The 20,936-nt window shown below is 42.2% G+C and overlaps 1 protein-coding gene across 7 annotated transcripts in view; it reads right to left on the minus strand.

Moving 5' to 3' along the window:
- si:ch73-103b11.2 (protein outspread) overlaps positions 1-20,936 on the minus strand; it is a 40,436-nt gene that overhangs the window by 16,582 nt on the left and 2,918 nt on the right. For 3 of the 7 annotated variants that reach the window (XR_009120747.1, XM_058061469.1, XM_058061468.1), the window contains exons 2-10: positions 19,215-19,292; positions 17,000-17,065; positions 5,121-5,272; positions 4,763-4,847; positions 4,007-4,060; positions 3,130-3,430; positions 2,508-3,048; positions 801-939; positions 618-725 (exon numbers count right to left, since the gene is read on the minus strand). Coding sequence is in view for 6 of the 7 variants with exons in the window: in XM_058061469.1 (XP_057917452.1) it covers positions 618-725; positions 801-939; positions 2,508-3,048; positions 3,130-3,430; positions 4,007-4,060; positions 4,763-4,847; positions 5,121-5,272; positions 17,000-17,065; positions 19,215-19,292 (1,524 nt within the window). In the remaining variant the exon portion in view is untranslated. The remainder of the gene's footprint in view (positions 1-617; positions 726-800; positions 940-2,507; positions 3,049-3,129; positions 3,431-4,006; positions 4,061-4,762; positions 4,848-5,120; positions 5,273-16,999; positions 17,066-19,214; positions 19,293-20,936) is intronic. The other 4 variants (XM_058061471.1, XM_058061473.1, XM_058061470.1 and 1 more) reach the window with 4 other exon arrangements.

Consider the following 20,936-nt stretch of genomic DNA (forward strand, 5'->3'; position numbering starts at 1 on the left):
GACTGCTATGCAAGCTGCTGCACGATAAAAGCTCTAGACCATCTAAAAACAACGCATCCCAACTAGACCTGTGTTCACACGACGATACCTTGTTTTTGTTTAGCTTCATCAGGTGTGGGGTGACCGTCTGGCAGAGAGTCATTGTGACAGCTAACTGCCTTCAATGCATGTGTTGACACTCTGGGTTCTCTCCTAACTGGAGAACGCTCAACTGCGGCCGCCTCTGTGTCGGCTATTTATAATCAGCAGTAGCAGTGGCGGCAGTGGTGTCAGTGTGTGAGAGTGGGTGGGTGGGGTTCCTGGCAGCTGCTGCTCAATCACAGGGTCCAACCACAGTGACTACGGCGGTCTCCGAGCAGACCAGAGGACAGGGGCTGACGTGTAAGAGTCAGACCTCAGGGAAGACACCTTTGCAACATTAAGCAGCTTGGTGGTGACTTTAATCCCACTTGTAAAGGGTAAAGATACAGTTACGTGAGTTCCGATTGGAATGAGTAAACAACAGATATGGTAATGTTCACATCAACTGCTTGTAACTCTGCCCAATGTCCATGAAAATACAACTTCGAAAGTTGCATTCCAACCATGTAGAGAAGAGAAACACTGCAGGAACTCACAGTCATTGAGGACTCAGTGACTCTGCGGTCAAGTGACTTGGCCCTTCTTGAGTTTGCAAAAGTCGAGCTGGACACATCAGGGTCCTTTCCTGCATCCAGTGACATGTCCTAGAACAATAACAACGTCTTAGCCCCTCTGGGAGGTCACTGCATTTTAATCTTAATAAATAAACCATAACATACATGTTTGTCCACATAGCGTCTCTCACTGCGACCTTGTCGCTGTACATTGTTGACCCTTGATGACAGCTCGCTGGAGTTGCATGTGTCCATGCGCTCCACATTTGGACTCTCTTCAAATCGGCCGATGACTTGGGAACGCCTAAGATAGAGAACGTACTGTGTCGCTAATTGGTACACTACAAAACCGAATACATATGTTAGATGTCGTTGCCATTTGTGGTGACAAATCAAATATACCTGCATACAAAAAGTAGTTGTTTGATCATGATTACAGTAAACCTCGGATATATCGGACTCGGATATATCGGAAATTCGCTCACAACGGACAGATAAAAAAGAACCAATTTTTCTGTAATGCATTTCCAATAAAAATTCATTGCATATATCGGATTTTTTATAACGGATTTCGCCTATTTCGGACAAAATCTCCAGTCCCGTTCCAATGCATTTCCATTAAATTTCCCTCACATATATCGGATGGCCGCATCGTGGCGCTCAGATTCGCCGAATCGTGACAGGCCGCTATACGACGTCATTTGCAGCGTTGCCTGCGCGTCCAGGTACATTGGAAACATAGTCAAGGAAGTGCCTTTTTATAATGGATAAAATCCGATTTACGCATATACCGGATATAAATCCGATATATGCGTAAAACGGACATTTTCCGGTATACGCATATAACGGATTTCGCTTATATCGGACAAAACCAGTGGGAACAATTGAATCCGATATATCCGAGGTTTACTGTATTATGGCAGCAGGAAAAAAGGTACAACACTTAAAGGGGAACTGCACTTTTTTGGAATTTTGCCCATCATTCACAATCCTAATGTGAATAAACAAGCTAATACGAGCTAGCTATAATGCACATCATTGGGACACAGCTACTTTTGATGCTTAAAGTACTTGTTCATGCATGATCACAGCATGTATATAAAACGTTGTTACACGTTTTTTTAGAGGGCTTCAAAGTCAAAATAGGTGTGTCCCAAAAAAGATCAATATCCATGATGTGTGTTATTGTGTGCATAAAGCATTGCTGTTGATGCACTGCATTCATACACAACAATGACAATTTGATTCGGGACGTCATTTTAGACTACTACTTAGCCCCTGCTATGGAAAGCAATGTGCTAGATATAAAAAATAAATACAAAAAAAACGAATGAAAATGACTAGGATTTGCAGTAGTAGTAGCGGCAATAACTTACAGCAGCATTACATCCAGGCACTGAAATTAGTTCATGTGTGGTTAACTGTGTGAATGTTGGGGATAAAAAAGGTGGGGGGGCATATGTCCACCAAGAGCGTGTTTACTGCAACAAAAATGTTTGCATTAATATGTGTGTGCTCCCATGCTCCCAGGCAAAGAAGAGATGAAATGATAGAAAGCAGGAATCAGCGGTGACCAGCAGGAAACAGCATTGGAAGAGAGGTGGAAGGGTTGGTTGAACATGAGCTCTGTTCAGAAGCCCCTGGAAAAGATCAAAACAACAAAACTGATCTAGCAAAGGCAGCAAGAGAAAGAGGCCCACAGAAAAGAAAGAAACACTTCACACCCCAAAAATCGTTCATAGTACAACAGGGCAAGATATTGAAATGCTGTGACAAATGACTTGATGGTTTTTGTTTCATTAATGATTTATCATCTTTCTCACATTTTGATGTAGGATATTCATGCCATGCAATATTGGCATATGCACTCACCTGCGCTCCTCCCCAAACAGCCGAGCCACCTCTTCTCTTCCAGGACTCCGTGTGCGTGCTCTAAGCTCTTGGCGCTTTTTCTCAGAATGAAAGGCTTCGCGGTAGGTCAGCCTGCGAGCCCGCGGCACATCTGACAGCGCCGCATACTCCCTGCCTGAACGACCAACTCTACCCCCTCCACTACTTACACTAGCAATGCTCCCTCCACCACCGCTGTGTCCCTCCCAGGTGGGAGTAGCACTGCTGTGTTCAGAGTCCAATGAGCTCTGGGAGGAGCTGATGGTGGAGTAGCTGGGGGACACAAGGGCACCTGGAGAGGGGAGAGGGTCTTGGGAGTGGGGATAGGGGCAAATCGGGGGTTCGGCCTCAGAGTTGTACCTTGGACTAGCAGCTCCTAAGGAACAGGAGGATGTTGATGAGGACAGGGGCAGATTGTGGGGTGGCTGCAGTGGTTGTGGAGAGGGCTCAGACTTGGTCTTCTCCAGGGAAAAGTAACCACTCTCCACTCGCACTTTGCGCCCAGAGCTCATTGTGCCACCATCTGTAATGAATAACAATCAATCAGTAACACTGTGTGTAGTGTACACAGATGTTCAAGAACGTGAAGAACATCAGCCCTAACCATCTTGAATAGTGATAGTGGAGTCTGGTTGGCTCTGGCCAAGCTGGCTGAGACATGAGGCGCTGCGGCTGCATGGGATGGTGGCTCGACTCCAACGATGCTCCTCCTGCCACAAAGTTGCACGGCTCATTGGTACATGCTCAGCACTGGCAATGCTGCTGGGGAGGCATGGAATGCTGCCGCCGCCGCCGCCGCTGGTCACTGTCACCTTGGCGGGACCCGGCTCCTGAATAGGGGTTTGGGATGGAAGGAGTGGAAGGGAGGAGGAGAGGAAGAAATGGGAGGCACGGTCACAACAACACTAGAGAAAAAGAAAAATGGACAGAAATGTAAAACAATGCGGTACCAAAAAAGAGAAACACAGTATATAATGTAGACACCCTGCTCAATGTAAACATTTGGGAAATAGCCTTGTACATATAGCCACCCGATTAATGAATGATACTGTATATGGACAAGGAGTATTGAGAGTATTGCTGCCACAATGTTGGAATCATATTGACTGCCTGAAGATTCAGGGGTCTAGTCCAACACCTGATGAAGTAATTAAATTTTTAAATTAAAATTAAATTAAATTTTTTTTATTAAATTTAATTTGATTAAATGTCCCAATACTTTTGCTCATATGGCGTACAAACAGATTGAAATTAGCAATGGATTCAATTGTTATCACAATTAATCACTTTCATTTAGGAATTCCTAAAAGAAATTAAAGTTGCCTAACAGCCTTTCAGATCCATGACCCATGACCCGTATTTCCAAACACCACCAACAAGCAGCAGCAGACAAAAATCAATATTTGGTCATTTTTCCTATATTGATTACTATTGTTAAAAAGATCTAATCTGGTGAAACAGGATGGTAAAGCTAAACTCACTGGGTGTCCATTCATGTCCTCAATGGAAAAACACTGGATTGTAGTTACTCCACCCTGCCAATCAATCACAGAAAGCTTTCATCGTTAACATGTGGTATGTGTAGAGCACTACCTAAAGTGTTATTGCTTTAAGAAATATTCTGATACCGCATACTACTTTCAGTTACATTACATAAAAATGGGTTTAATGTTTCACAGCACAATGCGGAAAGCAAACAATTTGCTGCACAGTATGTGTTTACATTTTACTGATCTCAAATACCCAGCAACAAAAATGACATAGCTACTTAAGAGTGATTGTAGCATTTTTGCTTTGTAATATATATATATACATACATACATATATTTAGTCAATATTTTGCACATTTATGTGGTGCAACTATGCAGTCCAATAGGACACAGGCGAGGTCGACACAATGTCAGCGCTGTCTCTCTACAAATGAGTGTTGCATAATTCATAATTCAACAAACTAAGCCTAATTTAGGGTACCGTCATTAGTGGGACAAGACAATGGACCTTCTGATGGACATTTGTGGAGACCCACTGCAGATTATGGAAGGTCAGTATCACAGTGCGGGTGGGCTAAAAAGCCTACGCAACGTATGGAGCTATGGTGGCGATGGCTATGCATACACCCTGTGGTCAGTCCTCAATCTGCTATGCAAGTGCCAAAAGGCAAATGGACAATGGGAGGAGTGAAAATGAAGCAAGAACATTACTGTGGAATAAAAGTTTTTGAAAAGTAGATGCATTACCTGCTGAGTGGGTGGATCCACCTTGCGCTTTTTCTTCTGATTCTGCTTGTTTGTTCTGGGGTACACAGTCAGAGCTTCCTGCCAACTGTCACAAGTAAAGGTTCCAGATTAATCTATGCACCAATACACCGTAATTCTACCAAAACAATGCTTGAAACACCCACAGAAAATAAAACATGACAAGGCATGATGATGACAAGCACAGTCCAGAGCAGCCAGCAGGGGGCAGAATAGCTTTAGTAGCCAAGGTATCACACTGTGGTCTCCTATTTTCAACTTGACCCATAACACAAAACACTAGACCCCCCCCCCCCCCCATGTCATGTGACCCGCAAATAATTCTCACAAATGCACATACCCGTTGATGATTTCTTTACACTCAGCACGAATGAAGTGCTCTTTTTCAGGAGTCAGTATGCACAAAGAGTTCTTTTGACCTGTCCTGGACTCTCCATCGATGACATCAGAGCATTGGTTCATATTGATTGTGCCCTGGGGAAGAGTGCTCGGCTGGAAGACAACAGAAGGACATGGAGGAAGTGCTAAGAACAGACTTGTTCACAAATCACTCCACATGATGATTTCACATAATCCAGCAATGTGCCAGAATTGTGCCTGTGAGTGTTTCTTGCCATATGTGTTATAGGATTTGCAATGCAGATCTGTACAGATGACTTTTGATAAAGAATGATCAGAATGACCAACAAAATCATTTTTTCCACTTTTTTGACCTACAAATGTTGTTAGAATGTAGTATTATCTTGTTAAACTATGCCAAAATTTCAGATAATTTGGTTTTTGTTTTTGGAAGAGAGCTTGTTTTTTTCTCCTAACACTTCTATCTGGGCGTTCCCGGGTAAAAGCTGTAGGCTTGCCCTCACCACGCGCACTGCTGTTTGTCAAAGATTTCACTGAGTTAGCAGGAGCTAACGCTAACAAGAAATATTTGTTAAGGTTTGAACTTGCCTAAAAAGGTAAACATCAGGCAGAAGTGGTTGGAGTTGCGGATTCCTGACCATCAAGAGAAAAATATGGGACTGATGTGCGAACATCGGTGAAGCTGGACTATCCCCCAAACTGTTGCTGTCGGCAAGCTGAAAGTAACAATTTAAAATTTATCATTTATCATATCCACCATCAGTGGAGCTACCAGAGTTTTCTTAGTACGGGCAGTTCCACAAAAAACATTTAATGAGCAAATTTACACTACCGATGTTGTGTCAAGATTGTCTGCACTCAAACGCAGACATACTTTATCAAGTTCCTACACGGTAAGTCAGGCGTCTCCAACCAGTAACTCATGAGCTACCAGTAGCTCCTAACTCCTTTTCAAGTCGCTCTCCAAAGGGTTTATTCATTTATGTGAACTCCTACACAGAAAAAATTAAAAAGTGGGGTTCGGCAGTAGTCTGGAAGTCCTAAGAAGCACTTGGGAGTGTGACCAATCACAGCGGAGTGGGTGTGAGTGGAACAAATTTAAAACAGACAGTTTTGAAATCCAGTTGGAACAGGTGCATATTCTGGAAGATCTAGATCAGGGGTCGGCAACCTTTATTATCAAAAGAGCCATTTTACCCACACGCTTACTAAAGGAAAACAGATAGGAGCCGCAAAACATCATTTAAAAACAATATCTTATAAACTTTTGAAAGTTTGAATCAGTTTTAACGCCAAATTTTTACACCAAATTGTTGCTTCTCGTCACATGTGAGCTCTTTGAGCTCATCCAATCACGAGTCAGAACTCATTCACTTCAATTCATTCAGGGTCTCACAGAAAGTCAGATTTAAAAAAAAAACTCATTAAAAAATGCATATTTTTTCCCATTATTTTATTATTTTAAAAAAATACTTGAGCGTTGTGAAGGGAGCCACAACAAAGTGGCTGAAGAGCCACATGCGGCTCTGGAGCCAGGGGTTGCTGACCCCTGATCTAGATCTAGCTTTCTGTGCGTGTTATCGTGTCGTATTGTGTCCACAACTCAATACGAACGGCTCAAAAATGAGCATAAGAAGTCCCTTTCAAACTCAAAATGATTCGCTTGAGGAAAGGAATAGGAAAAGGCATTGGTGATGTTATCCTGAATCAATCTGTTTTCATAGTTTTACAAGTAAAATGAAAATAGGGCAGAACAAGCTTTGTTTGAATAGTTTTAGGGTTCTTCCGTCACTGCACTACACATATGGGAAAAATTACAGCTCGCAACCACTGTGCTGTCTTGGTGTAGTACCAGCCGCAAATGATAAATTACAGCCCTCTGTGCATCGGCGTGTAGGAAAGAGACAAGATTAAAAGGCATCACACACAACTTGGCCAGTGACCCAATAAATCCGATTCAGGAAACCCATTTGTGCAGCATTACCGTGGTATGACAGTACCAAAGCAATTAAAGCCTGTGGAAGGCCTCTGATGTGGCAGTAGGAGTCAATACTTGATGGTAATCCTTCCCGGAGGGCGGTTTGCCTAAGTGTGTGGACTATGGTTCTGTGTAAGACACTTAACATTTCTGAAGTCTTTCACATTAGACACCATCTCAAAAGGCTCACATAATAACACTGATCGGCAAGGGGATGGAGTCAGCATGGTGCCAGATCAGTGAGTGAGATAGTGGGAGCGACTCACTAAATCAGCCGGTGGACTTCTTGCGCCCATAGCTTAAAAACCAATGAAGGGCTCTCCACAAGGTGAGAGGCCAACAACAGCTGTACTTGACAGGTAGCCTGACAAACAGACACCGGGACAGCTGGGCGAGTGCCTGGTGGGCCTGCTTCAGATTGCAAAGGGGAGACTGGCGTCAGCTTGACCTGAGAGCCCTGTCACTCTCAGACCTGGCGAGAGGATGGAGGTTTGGGGACTGAGAGAAGTGGTAATGTGGATTAGGAATTTCAAGCTGGTGGTGCTCAACGGGAGCAGCAGTAATTGAATGGACTATGAATGTTGACTGTTTCTATATACAAAGCTAGAGTGCATTGCCCATGTGGCCTTAACCTTGAGATGAAGTCAGAATATAATTTTTTTTTTAAGTTATCATTTTGGGAACAGTTGTACAAGCAGCTTATGACCTGAGATTTTAAATCACAGACTTATTATTGTTCAAACAAAAATCCATTATAATAAGACTTCTGCGTTTATAAACTGGCTGTGTGGTTGTATAGATGAGTTTATGTGGAGAGCAGCACGAGACTCCTCTCACACGTGTGCACCCTCCCAGGACAGGCTTTATGTTAGCTGACCAATACACTCTCCCCATATTTCGGGGCAGCCAGGACAACATCCACTCCCCAGACCCAGGCCTCAATGAACCCACACCTCTCTGTCACCTATCCCAGACCCTGTCCCCTCTCTGTGGGCCATGTCTCGCCACAATGGGCCCTTTGTGCAGCAGCATCAGTTCACACAATGTGGAATTGTCAGCCGCCAAAGTCCACAGAACCACTTCTCGTCAGAGACAAGAGATTTTGTGATCAGTGGATATTAAGACATCTTTTCTGAAGTTGCTCAGACAATACTACAGAATACTGACTCCAGAGTCACAAAACAAGTATGAATAAGCATGCTTGCAAGCGGGACAAATATCTGCTTGATGTGGCAGCGGTCATTTCAACATGTTGGCTAGTTTTTGCTTTGTAAAGCATTTTCTTATTGTGTAACAACATTTTGATTCGACAGTGTAGTCCTATGAGAACAAAACAGAATTTAAAGTGATAAGTGAGTCACAGACATCGCACTCTCTCCAATCTGAAACATTCTCCTAACCAAAGTTATTAAGCTCCAAACACCTGTATGTTGATTGCAAACATCTGTGCAAACATTGGTGTCAGTTGTCTCGACTCTGTATTACTCTTTTGCAAGGCATGTAACAACAGGCTTCCTTTAATAGGTTCCAAGGTCATCACCCAGCACCTACAGTCACTCGCCTTTGTTGTGCAAGGACAGCCAGCATGAAGCAACCATGATGAGCTGGCAGTGCATCATCCTGACTCATGAATATGGCAAAGGAGTCGGGTCTCTTCGGCGTCCAACATCCTGCTCATTACCGATAACAGTGAACGTGCAATAAAACATTCCTTAGCAACCAGGACAATAGAGGTAAACACATTTTTGGATACAAGCGAACCCACAAGCTGCTGTGGGGGAAATATCCTCGGGTGCCAGACGGCTGGAGTCACCTTTAAAGTAGCTTAGAGAAATTGTCTCCTTGTAATAGGCATACACCTAAACAGATGTATCCCACAACCAGGACAGGATCATCATAAACAAGGTTCCTATGTATTCGTTCTTAATTATTCCCAGCATTAAGACAACTTTAAACTGTAACACTAGTGTAATTACGTTAATCTCGGCTGTAATATGCATGGCAACCACTTGCTGTTGAACAAACATCCCAGACGTAGGACATCTTCGTTGAAGAACCACACAAATACACCTTACTTCACTGGCATGCATTCACAGGCAGGGCTTACATAGCAACAGTATAAACCTGACAGATGAAACCTCATTGCACACATTTAAAAGCAGCTATTTCAGAGAATGTGGATGGCAACAGTGCTGCTCCTCATTATGGAGAACAGCGAGAGGACGTGGGCGGTTTAATGTTGGCTGTTAGGTCAGCACAGACAGAGATGGCAACGCAGAGGAGGAGGAAGAGGATGGAGGTGTTGGAGGATGAAGATTGCAGCATCATTATGTCCAAAACGGCTGATGCAAATGTAAAAAAAAGGAAAAATAAACCAGATGAACCCCACTGAAATAGATGGACAGCTGGTTGTGCGTGGGCCAAGCTTGCACACTGCATGAAAACTGCAAGCTTTCGAAATAAGCTTTAGGAAATGTCTCAGAGCTGAGAAAAGAGAATGGGACATTTCATTGATGGTGAGTCGACAAACAGGTGCTACAATGAGCTTCTGTCCTGGTGTCTGTTCACACTCAATGTCTCAACAGAGATTACGTGTTTAAGTGGTTGTGCGCTTTCCCAGACTGATAATCTTCCTTTGCTATCCAACTCTTGAATATGACAATGTTTTTCTTGATGCAGCCTAGCTGCTCAGGTCTCTGTAGATTATGGTAATGGTTTTAATTCATTTGAACATGCATCAGATTACAATTGAATGCATCACAGAATCAGTTCACAGTTCCACATGTCCAAAAGGAGTAGGAAGAAGCAAAGCTTATTAAATCCTACCCCTCCATCTGGTACTTTTACAATCAGTAACTGTTACATTTGTTCACTTCCTGCTTTACTAATATAGTTAAAGTTTTTTTTTGTCACGTACCGAAGTACGAGGTGATATGACCATCCAATGACATAATGGGTACCATAGTAAGTGTCAATATAGTGATATATATAGCACATCATGACTGGTTCAAGACTCTTCATCCTTGTATTTAGCAAACAACTGCTTGTATTGTTTCTTGAATTGGCTCATCGTTGTGCATTGTTTGAGGGTCTTCCTCAATCCATTCTATAGTTTGATACCACATACTGAAATGCTATTGCTTTTTAACGCAGTCCTAGCATATAAGTGTTTCAAATGTAGTTCTTCCCTGAGATCATATTTCTCCTCTCTTGTAGAGAAGTACTGAATGACATTTTTAGGTAATTGGTTATTTTTAGCCTTATGCATTATTTTAGCTGTTTGAAGATGAACTATATCAGCAAGTTTCAGTATTTGTGGTTTTAGAAATAAGGAGTTAATATGTTCTCTGTAGGCGGCATTATGAATTATCTTTACTACCCTTTTTTGCAGTACATTTATTTAGCGAGTGAAGATTGCTTTTATAGTTATTACTCCATATTTCCACAAAATAAGTAAGATATGGTAGAACCAGAGAGCAATAGAGTGTGGAGTGATTTCTGATTGAGAACAAATTTTGCTTTGTTCAAAATGAACAAAGTGTGCATCCAAAAGCAAGAGGCATAACTCATATTCAGGATTCAATCTTTCAATTTCTCCTGGCCTCAAGTTTTCCGGGTGAAATGATCAGAACATGCAAACATGACATAACTGGACCAGTTTTCTTATCCAATGGAGTCTCTTCCAATATCCCCCCGAAGACTAAACCAGAACCACTAATCCTCCTCCACTGCAACTAACACTACCACCCACACTGTGCCACACTTGCTGAAAATAGGCCAAGGTGATAAGCAATTTATTTGATGTCTTTGGTCTCTGAGGCCCATTTAAGGCTGTGTGTGTGTGTGTGTGTGTGTTTGTGTGTGTGGGCAAGTATGTGTGTGGTTGCATGCGGCTTTAATGCTAATGAGCTGTTTGTCCATGCCTGTCTCCGACAGAGTGTGTGGTTCCACACATGCAGACGATCCCCGCTTTCTGCTACATTTCATTTGTCAATGTCGATATTTTTGACAATATTTAATTTTTTTCCCCATAGCTGCTCTGTTCATCTAGCCAGCAAGTGAGAGGCAATGGGAAATTTTGTTTCTTTCATGTCATGTTTAGTGTTCATGACACAATTTACTGTTAGAACATCATTAAACATGAAGTGCCAATTTTCAAAAATTTAGGACCTCTTACTCTTTGCTACTGTAATCATTTTAAACATCGCTGGGATCAAATCCAAGGTCAAACTTTTCTTGCTAATAATATCGTAACAGCAGCACCCTGGGAGGAACAGGTGGTTGGCTAGGAAGGCTGCTGAGCTTAGGTGAAAAGGTTGAAGGTCATCCAATACACCTGTCAGAATTCTAAAAGATATTCGAGTGCAGCTGCCCCTCCTACAATCGGTTATGAGACAGCAGTATCAGGCTGGGTTACAGCTGGACTTTACCAAACCAAGACTCAGAGGGTAATGGCATGACCCGTAACAACTGTCCCAAAAGTCAAACACTCGGCACAGAAGAGTCCAGTTGTGGCAATGACAATCACACCCATAATGCAAATTGTCATTCATTCATTGTGCATGGTCTTGATAGCTGCACTTTCCTAATTGGTACCTCTTGGTGTCCCTCCAGCTGCCCCACCATCACACACACACACACACACACGTAAGCACACTCGTCTAGCCCAGTGTTTTATTAGTGCCTTTCACAGGGCTGGCTTACCTCTCACCCCAACACTTTAAATAAAACCTTTTGTCAGTGTCCTGGTCGAGTTTAGATTGAACTGAGCAAAGCAGTCGTAGAGGAGGCTTTGTAGAGAGAGAAGTTGCACAACACCGCCACAGCACCAAAGATTTATTGGCCAGAGCAAAATGGACTGAAAGACAGACATACAAGTGGCTGGCAAGAGAGAGACAGAGAGAGAGCAGACACAATGATGGGAAAGTGAACCAGGGGGAGTAATAGGATAAGCAAAAGGTGACAGCCATGTCAGCTAGAGCCATGGACGCTGGCTTTAGCCAAAGCCTTGCAGAGCTAGCATGTCACTGTATGATGAATGGCTCCTGGGAAAAAGAGAACTAAAAACCGAGAAGCACAAACACTCTGGAAAACTCAAAAAGACCACCTCACCCAGAAAGGGTTGCTGTTCAGATCTATCTATGGTCAGGTTGAATGGCATTTACAGCAGAGTGTCAGCCAAGCCTGATGATTACAAGCCCTATGGCAAACTGTTCCCATGGTTTTGAGGCCTTGGGCGATGCGAACAGTGACCCCACTGTAATCCATGGTTGTTTACATTCCAGCAGATCGGTTACTATTGGATTCATGAGGAAGGAAGGGCAAGGGTTAAAGAAGACTCACGCACCATCCCCTCTGTACAGCTAGCAGATGCTTCGCCCACAGGACCCGCACACTAAGTTCCCCTTTAAGTGTCCCTAATTCAGTTGGTCTAGGTGGTTGGTCTTCGCTAACTCCCAGCACAGAAAGGCTGGAGGCACATATAGACATCCTACTCATTAATCTTCTCAAAACATTCCAAATCAAACATAAGACAAAAGCCCATCTAAAGAGCTTAATCTTAAACACCGAGGGGGTACATAGGGGTACATTGTTTAAGCATACAATGGGGTTTATACAATTCTGAAATAGGCTCGCGTCTAAGACTTGCAGAGGAGAAAGCACAATGGTGTGTCTCAAATTAAAGAAGAATGCACAAAATGGGAAAAGGAAGTTTCTCAAAGCTCTGTTCTTGGACAGTGCTCGAGGGCAGGGGTCCACTGTTTGAATTCAAGTAAACACAGGAAATTAATTGAGCTAACATGAAATGAGAAGGACTCCAAGAGCTAACAACGCCATGAGAACACTGCGGTGAAATAATTCAAGGGTGGAATTATTTGATGAATTGATGCGCACAAACGTGCCAATTAGCCTAAAATGTGGTCAGTGGCAGCTTAGCAGTGCATGACTAATGTAGCGCAGCTTGGACAAGCAGCTATTAGAGTGTGGGTGTTGATTATTTTAACTCAATGACATCACGGATGCCGCAGTGGAGAGTTCTTCACACCCACCTGAGAGTTCTGAGCACGAAGTACTGTAACACAGTTGTGCAGCCATTTTTCATCAGTAAAAGATGTTGACTATGAAGATTGTTTAGCACGCGGAAAGATTGACAAGATTGTATATATCAGCTATATCAGCTCCACTCTAGGTTTTCTGTTGACTTCACACATCATTTTTTTACAGGACCATGTCAGGTTTGGTTAACAACCTTAAACCAGTGCCTCTCATATAGTTGGGCAGACCCACGGCGCAGGCCACACAGCTAGGAGACCTGGGTTCAATTCCCCACTCCGATTTCCTCCCACATTCCAAAAACATGTTTTAGGGGGTCAAATGTAAATGGCGACTCCAAATTGTCCATAGGTACGTATGAATGTGAATGTGGTGTGAATGGTTGTCTATATGTGCCCTGTGATTGGCTGGCGAGTCCAGGGTGTACCCCGCCTCTCGCCCAAAGACAGCTGGGAAAGGCTCCAGCATGCCTCGTGAGGCTAAACGGTATTGAAAATGGATGGATACCCTCCTGTACAGCGACCTTTGGTGTCCTGAAAGGCGCTTTTAAATAAAATGTATTATTATTATTATTACCTGAAACCAAAGATGAATAACATCAAATCACCACGCAGTCACCTTCGGCTTAATTACATTGAATAAAGTGTAGTCTTGCTAATAGAAAAAAACAACACATCGAGACTTCCAGTGAGTTATAAACTGACTCTAAGAACACCTGTTCCTGACGGACTGTGCAGTCAAGCGCCCTTGATCACAGGTGCACAGACGTGAACACACACACACGCAGGTCAGCACAAGTATTACTCTGTCCCATCCCAGTCTCAAGACACACACAAAAAAATGTCACATTTCTGAATGAGCAAAGGGCCTTCTACAATATTTCATAAATTGCAATCAATTGCACTTCTGTTTGTGTGAGCCAACTTCTACTCCTCCATCGCTGCACACAAAAGGGCGAAAATGATCCAAAACCCGAACCCCCACTGTATTGCCTGTGCTATTATTTTTCTGACAAATTCACCACATGGTGGCACTGTTATTGAACCCCTAGGTTTGACCCCGTAAGTAAGATTAAGTTGAAATTTCTCGCACAACTAAGTATGCTCACTGTAACGGTGAACAATGAAAATATTTTATTTATAAATAAGGAATCCCGCTTTGTGGACGTTCACTTATCACGGTCGGCTCTGGAAGCAATTAACGGTGATAAACGAGGCATTAGTGTACTGTATGTGCGTACACTCCGGGAGCCACAGGGCATTTCTGTTTCCTGTTAAAAGTCTGTCACCGCACAACTTCCAAGCTCTGCATGGTGCCCAAAAATTGATGCTTGTGTGTTTCTTGTTTGCCTCCAGTCAGGATGTATAAAAGAAAGAGGTTTCCAGAAAAAAAGCTAACTCTGTCCCTTGTAGTCCATGCCTTGGATGGACAAATGTTGCTGGAGTAAGTGACAAAACATGTTGCCCTTGGCAACATACTCTCCCAGAAATAACAGCACCAGTTGCCCTGGGAAACAAGCCTTTGCATTTTAGTACAGGAGACTTTGAATGGCTCTCCATCATTCGCTGAAATCGAATGTATTTTAGTCCCATATTTGTACTCCAACTACATTAGACACCAGACTTTTTTCTATGCCAAAAAAGCTGAAGTGACACATTAGTCATGCATGGAAGTCCCTGTCGTCTGAAGACCAACATGTCGGCTATCCATCTACTCCCCTTCAGTGTGGAACAGAATACATTTTCCTTGCTGTCCATCCATTTAGACCGTGTTTTCAGCAATGAATCAAAAGTCGGGTGGATGTACACCACAGGTGGGGAAATCCAAGTCCATGGCTCAGAGAACTGTGATATCCAAGGCCTTTGGTAAACTATTCTCCCCCTGGCCCCCCTTAATGCAGGGCCACATCCTGCAGGTTGGGACCGCAGCCCATCTGGGTTGGGTTAAAAGTCAAGAAACAAACCCGTAAAATAAGACTAGGCCAAGAGGAAAACGGAGGAGCACCACCTCATCTAGTCTAGCATTCTCTCGGATGTGATGTGGTCTGAAGCAACACTATATCGGGGGGGGGGTCTAACTCATTCGATACCAAAGACGTACAGTATTTATACAAAGGACGAGAAGCTGCATGCAAACACAAATGATTATTCTGATTGTCTTTCCAAGACAAACAAGGATCTATGTTTAGTGTCACTTGATAGTTCCAGCTTTAAATCTCCTTCCCTTTTGATCCTTCACTCAGTGAGAAAATTAAAAGACGACGACTGACATGCAGCAAACAATGAACAGAGGACAAGGGTGAGCTTTTTCTTCAATTCATGAATCATCTTCACTGGTGCCTCTCAATGAATCAGCCTCCAGTTTGAGGAAGACCATTGTGCAGTATTTCTTACAACGCTTCTGATGATGTGTGATTTCTTGCTGAAGAAATATGGACCCTACCGAAGGGATACTCAATAACCTCGCCAGTCAACACCAAGCCTTTCTTTACAATCTCCCTGTAAGGTCCCAACTACAACCTACCCTGCATCTATTACATACAACACCCTCCTCTACCAGAACATGCCACATGTAGAAAGAAAGCGTCAAATAAAGGATGTGCTGATGCCTCACCATAATACAGTTCCATGCTTTGAAAAGAGCTGCTTCTGGGTCAGTCACGGCTCAGTCACATGACTCAATGCAACCAAAACCAAAGAGCACATTAACAGGTATTTGTATTAACATACAAAAACACCAGCCATTCCGATAGTGAACTTAAGCTAGCACCAGTAAAGAAGGCATTGAGGTGGCTTTTCCAGGGGGTCTTGCATAATATTTGGACAAGCTGCAAAACAAACAGACAAGAGCTCAGCACATGACTTTGCATCAACATTATGTGCGGTGTCACTTCATTCCTTTTGACACCACCATGCTCGTATGGATGTTGAGCAGATTGACTAAGTACTACAGTATACTACCATCTCAAGCCGTCCCTTGTTTTACTAGTAATGAAAGATTTGTGAATAGAACAGAAATCTTTGTTAGTATTAAGGGTGCAACGATACATGTATTTGTTATTAAGGCTGTCTTTTTTTATAGTTCAATCTGAATTTTACAGGAGAATGTCTTTATTTTTGTTATGGCCAGCCTATTTTGATATAAATTCAACACAATCTGGGTTAATAAAGATTTGAAAATGATGAGTGTGTTTAACAGAAGACCTTACAACTTACAAGATGGCGGCGTGTACACACCACACAACAAAGCCCAGCAACTTTGCAGTTTTGTAGGATTAGATTATGTTCAAACTGCAGGATACGATGCCCAAATCTGATTTTTCGTTAAAATTTAATTTTTTATGTGGTTGTTCATATTTTTTTTTTAAAGTGACTTGTCAATGTGAGCATTAACAAAGCATCTTAAAGCATCTTATAAATCACCCGTAACCTTGACATGGTTTACTTATTTCAGACATGCATATTTATTAACAGGTTGAAGAAAACTGAGGTACGTACCTAACCATGATTATGGCGTACCGTTACAACGCTAGTATTCATCCATGTCTCACTAAAAATTCTTTTTCGTAGACGGCATACTGTCTTTTGTGTGGACTGGCATTTAGCTGTAATGCAAACTCTGTGCTTCAGTTTCAAACAAACCCCCTTAGAGGAGTCTTAGGGGCCCGTCACTTTCCCTTCTATTGTACGATACAATGCAGGTTTTCATTACCAGCACGTTAAAAAAGAAACAAAGCCCCAAGAAGATGGCATTTAGTTTGGTGATAGCAGATTAAAGACATAAAGGAAGTTACGAGGGAATGAATTGGAAAATGCAGTTTTACTCACCATTTCATCCAAAGCATAGCGAAGTAAGCCATGTTCATACAGGATGAAGAACCTCCTTTGCCATTTCTGCATGTCAATAAACACAGAGCCATGTGTTAACACTGACAGAAGAATTTCAGAATGAGTGGGAAAAAAAATCATAATAACTTTGACATTAGAGTGATCCTGAAACTTGGCAAATAAAGTCTTAGAAAAATCGTGAACTAACAAGGCAAGCAGCGAATGATGGTGAAGAATATGCCCAATGAGGTTCAGGGTGACCCATTCGGAATAACCCTGACCATAAAATGCGCCGCAGACTCGTCCCTTGCCGCTAGACTGTCAAAGATTCCAAGCGTTTTGGAATGAACAACGTACAACTGGCACACAACTGCTGAAAGTGTCAATGTTTTTCTGGCAGCATGAGTACGTATATTTGTCGCCCCACGCCCTTCCAGCCCTTCCAGCCATATTTGGCTCTCAACGACTTTATTGTCTTTCCCCTGACATAAAAGTCAAGGTCGTCTTCGGACACAACAGAGGAATGCAAGCCACAGAGTAGAACTTTCACTGAGCATTTTTTTGCATGTCAGGAATTCTGGGAGTCGTTGGTGCACATACTCTAGGGAAGGGCAGTCAAATGTTAAATCAAGTAGGGCACTTTGTCTTTAAAAAGTAGCCTGTTTAAAATAATATTCAATAACATTCAAGTTAAGAAAGACGGCACCATTGCACTTTAGAACACGCGCACACACACACACACACACACAAAGTCAATACACTTAAATAAGCCAACCTTTGGTAAACATTTGCGATACGTTGGCAACAGAACTATTGAAAAAGTTGGCCCACATCACATTTTCAAGCAAACTGAGCATCATTTAATTTTAAAATTTTCTTCATTCACAAATGTATATGGAAAGATGTCTTCAGGCAGAAAGATGAATTATTTCCCCAAATAACACTAGGTAATAACTATCAGACGCATAGCAGATAGCATGCAGCAATGTCCAATAATGATCCTGTCATCCTGAAAAGCTCTACATACTGTCAATTCTGGGGCGAAATGGTTCACGTATGCATTGAAAACATCTTATCATACCAAAATACGATGCTACAGAAAGAAGCATTAAAACTACTAAACTGAAGTGTTTGGGGTGAACCAATTTTGGACCAATTAATTGAGTTAAAAATGTGATTAATCGCAATTAAATATTTTAATGGACTGACAGCCCTAGTTGAAACCCTTGTAAATGTCACATGTTAATAATAATATAATAATAATATCATTATTAACCCATGACATTTACAAGGATAATACAGCAATAATAATATTGTTATTACCACCATTATCTCAACACATTCATTGAGCACTGTGTGCTACTGCATCCTTACACATCATTTTCTTCCAATGTTACATTTGCTGGGCTCGGATTGCAACCTAGTGAAATCCATGAAATATTGATCGGCTCTTTATAAAGAATATTGAAAGGACCCAAACGGCTGCTGATCCTCACAATTTAACATTGTGGTCACATCCAAAAGGAAATATTCTATCCAAGATGGCCCAAAAAACACCCACCGTAGTCCTCATCTTTGTTGGCCAGTCATAAACTAACCAGACAACATCAACACACAAGTGCAGCGACAAACTGTTGACGATATCAGGGGTAAACAATACGAAGGTATTTTGTTTGTGTCCCCCTAAAACCCAGTCCCCCCCCCAAAAAAAAACATATGGAAGCCATCAGAGCGGCTGTGAGAACTGGGACTTTTCCACCACCTCCCCCGCATTCTCCCAGCTCCGCTTTGGGATGCACCACCGCGGCTTTATTTGGGAGCTGATAAAGAAGGCAGTGCAATAGAGCGAGGCTCTTGTTACACGATGCTAATGGAGCAGGGTTCAAGGAATAAATTCAATATTTGGTTCATTATAGCTTGTAAAGCACCGTTTTCATCATAAGACCCACACAGCAATGTTAAGGGTACAAGTATTGATGCTGAAATGAAAGCGAGCGCTATTACACTAATTGTATTTGTTTAACTTATCGGCTGCCATCAGAGCTTCTTGATATGCTAATCCTTACCTATTACCTTTGACGTAGATTGAAAAAAAGCCAAGATAAATGTAGTTGCTTAAGTATACACATGCAAGGGGATTCAGAAACAGTAAGAGATTTCCCCAAAATGGATCACTTCTGGCTCCAGCAAAGATGACACTTATGAGGGCACTTACCCGAGATCGGTGTAAAGGATTGTCAAAATTGGTTCCCTCTGGTGCAAGGAGCAGCCATCCTCCATAAATAGGTTTCGCCTGGCAATGAGAAGATATAATTACGGTGTTGAAGACAAACCATGAAACCGAAAGCTTTGCATGTCAATTCAGAGTCCAATTAAGCGCTTATTAAAAATGACTGTATGTTACATTGTATTGGCAGACCGCTCGTTCTCAGAGACCACACCATTAAACCAAACGAGCAAGGTGGATTAGAAGCCTAAAGAGGTAGCTCGGACGTTGGGAGCGTTTGTGGCGTATGAATTTGCAATTTTAACTTGAGAAATGCAAGTTGGTCTGGCAGGCTTTCTTAAATAGTTCTGCGACATACTTGAACTCCTGCCACTTGAGTAGTCAGCAGTTATTTCGAGTCAAACAAGCCCTGCCTAACCGCAGCTGGTTTATGTGTGAATGGGGAGAAATGTTGCAAGATGTTTGTGCTCAAATGATAAGGCATAAATCCTCTACATAGTCAACGGTGCCCTCAAGAAATCCATTACACAGTAGGCTAGAAATCAAGTTGAAAAGCTCTGACATTTATGGCTGCCTGGTAACGCCGTCAGGGGTTTTGATTACAGTCATAACTTCATCCCATGTAAAGCCACGTATAATCCACCATAAAATCCGCTTTCGTTTTGATTACAGAAGGTACAGAACATTTCTCAGCAGAGTCACCAAGTAAACAAAATGACATAAGAGGAATTTTTCAATCTGGAGTCCCCAACATAACCTTCGACTGTCAGCGGTATGAATCTCTCTGATAATGGGGGAAGGAATCACACGGATACCAGCTGAGTCCAAGCCTGTACAAATATGCCTGAAACCCAAGGAGACTGTGCAGAGTTCATGGTGGGAGGTGGGGAGGGAAGACCTCGTCTTTCCTCACATGACCTGACAGCAGCCTCATTTGAAAAATACACGCTGATAATTCCAGGTCAATTTTTACCCTTCAATGGTTTAGTGGTTAAACTGGGTGTGTCGAAACAAGCTCCTGACCTCCTATTCCTGAATCAGTCAGAATCAGGGCAGTCAATGAAATGAAAACATTTAATTGTGATTAATCATATTTTGTCCATAGTTAACTCACAATTAATCACCAATAGAAACTAGTTTTTATCAATTTAAACCTCTGTGGTAAATGATTTTATACACTGTTTAAATAGGATTCGATAGTTGATGTGAACATTAATCTATAATAATTTTTAAAATAATAATTTTTAAAAAAAGGAGCACATCCTATCCCCAACCATGCTGGAAGGCAGGGGTCCCCGGGTTTTCTCCGGGTACTGTCAAATGATTTAAAAAAAATCGCATTAATCAGTCATTATTATCACAATGAGAAACTGCCTATTTTTAATGTATTTAATCAACAGATGGATAAATGTCAGACCGATGTGTAACAGCACGTATTTTCTACATTTTTTTACAACAGCGCTTCCCAGCATGCTTTGCTGTACTGTTGTTGTAAATAGCTAATAAGTTACATGTTTAGAGCTCACATTGTTGTCGTTATTCTGCATTATTTGTTGATAGTGTCTTGTCTGTTATCTACCTATACACACTCCAGCTAAAAACAATACCACACAAGCCTCTAGTCTCTTTAATAGGAGTAAAACATTTGAGTCACACTTTAGAGTGTGTTATGAGCAATCAGGGGTTTCGTTCAAAAACATCACATCATTT

The sequence above is a fragment of the Doryrhamphus excisus genome, chromosome 22 (genome assembly GCF_030265055.1).
Source record: "Doryrhamphus excisus isolate RoL2022-K1 chromosome 22, RoL_Dexc_1.0, whole genome shotgun sequence".
NCBI classification, from domain to species: Eukaryota; Metazoa; Chordata; class Actinopteri; order Syngnathiformes; family Syngnathidae; genus Doryrhamphus; species Doryrhamphus excisus.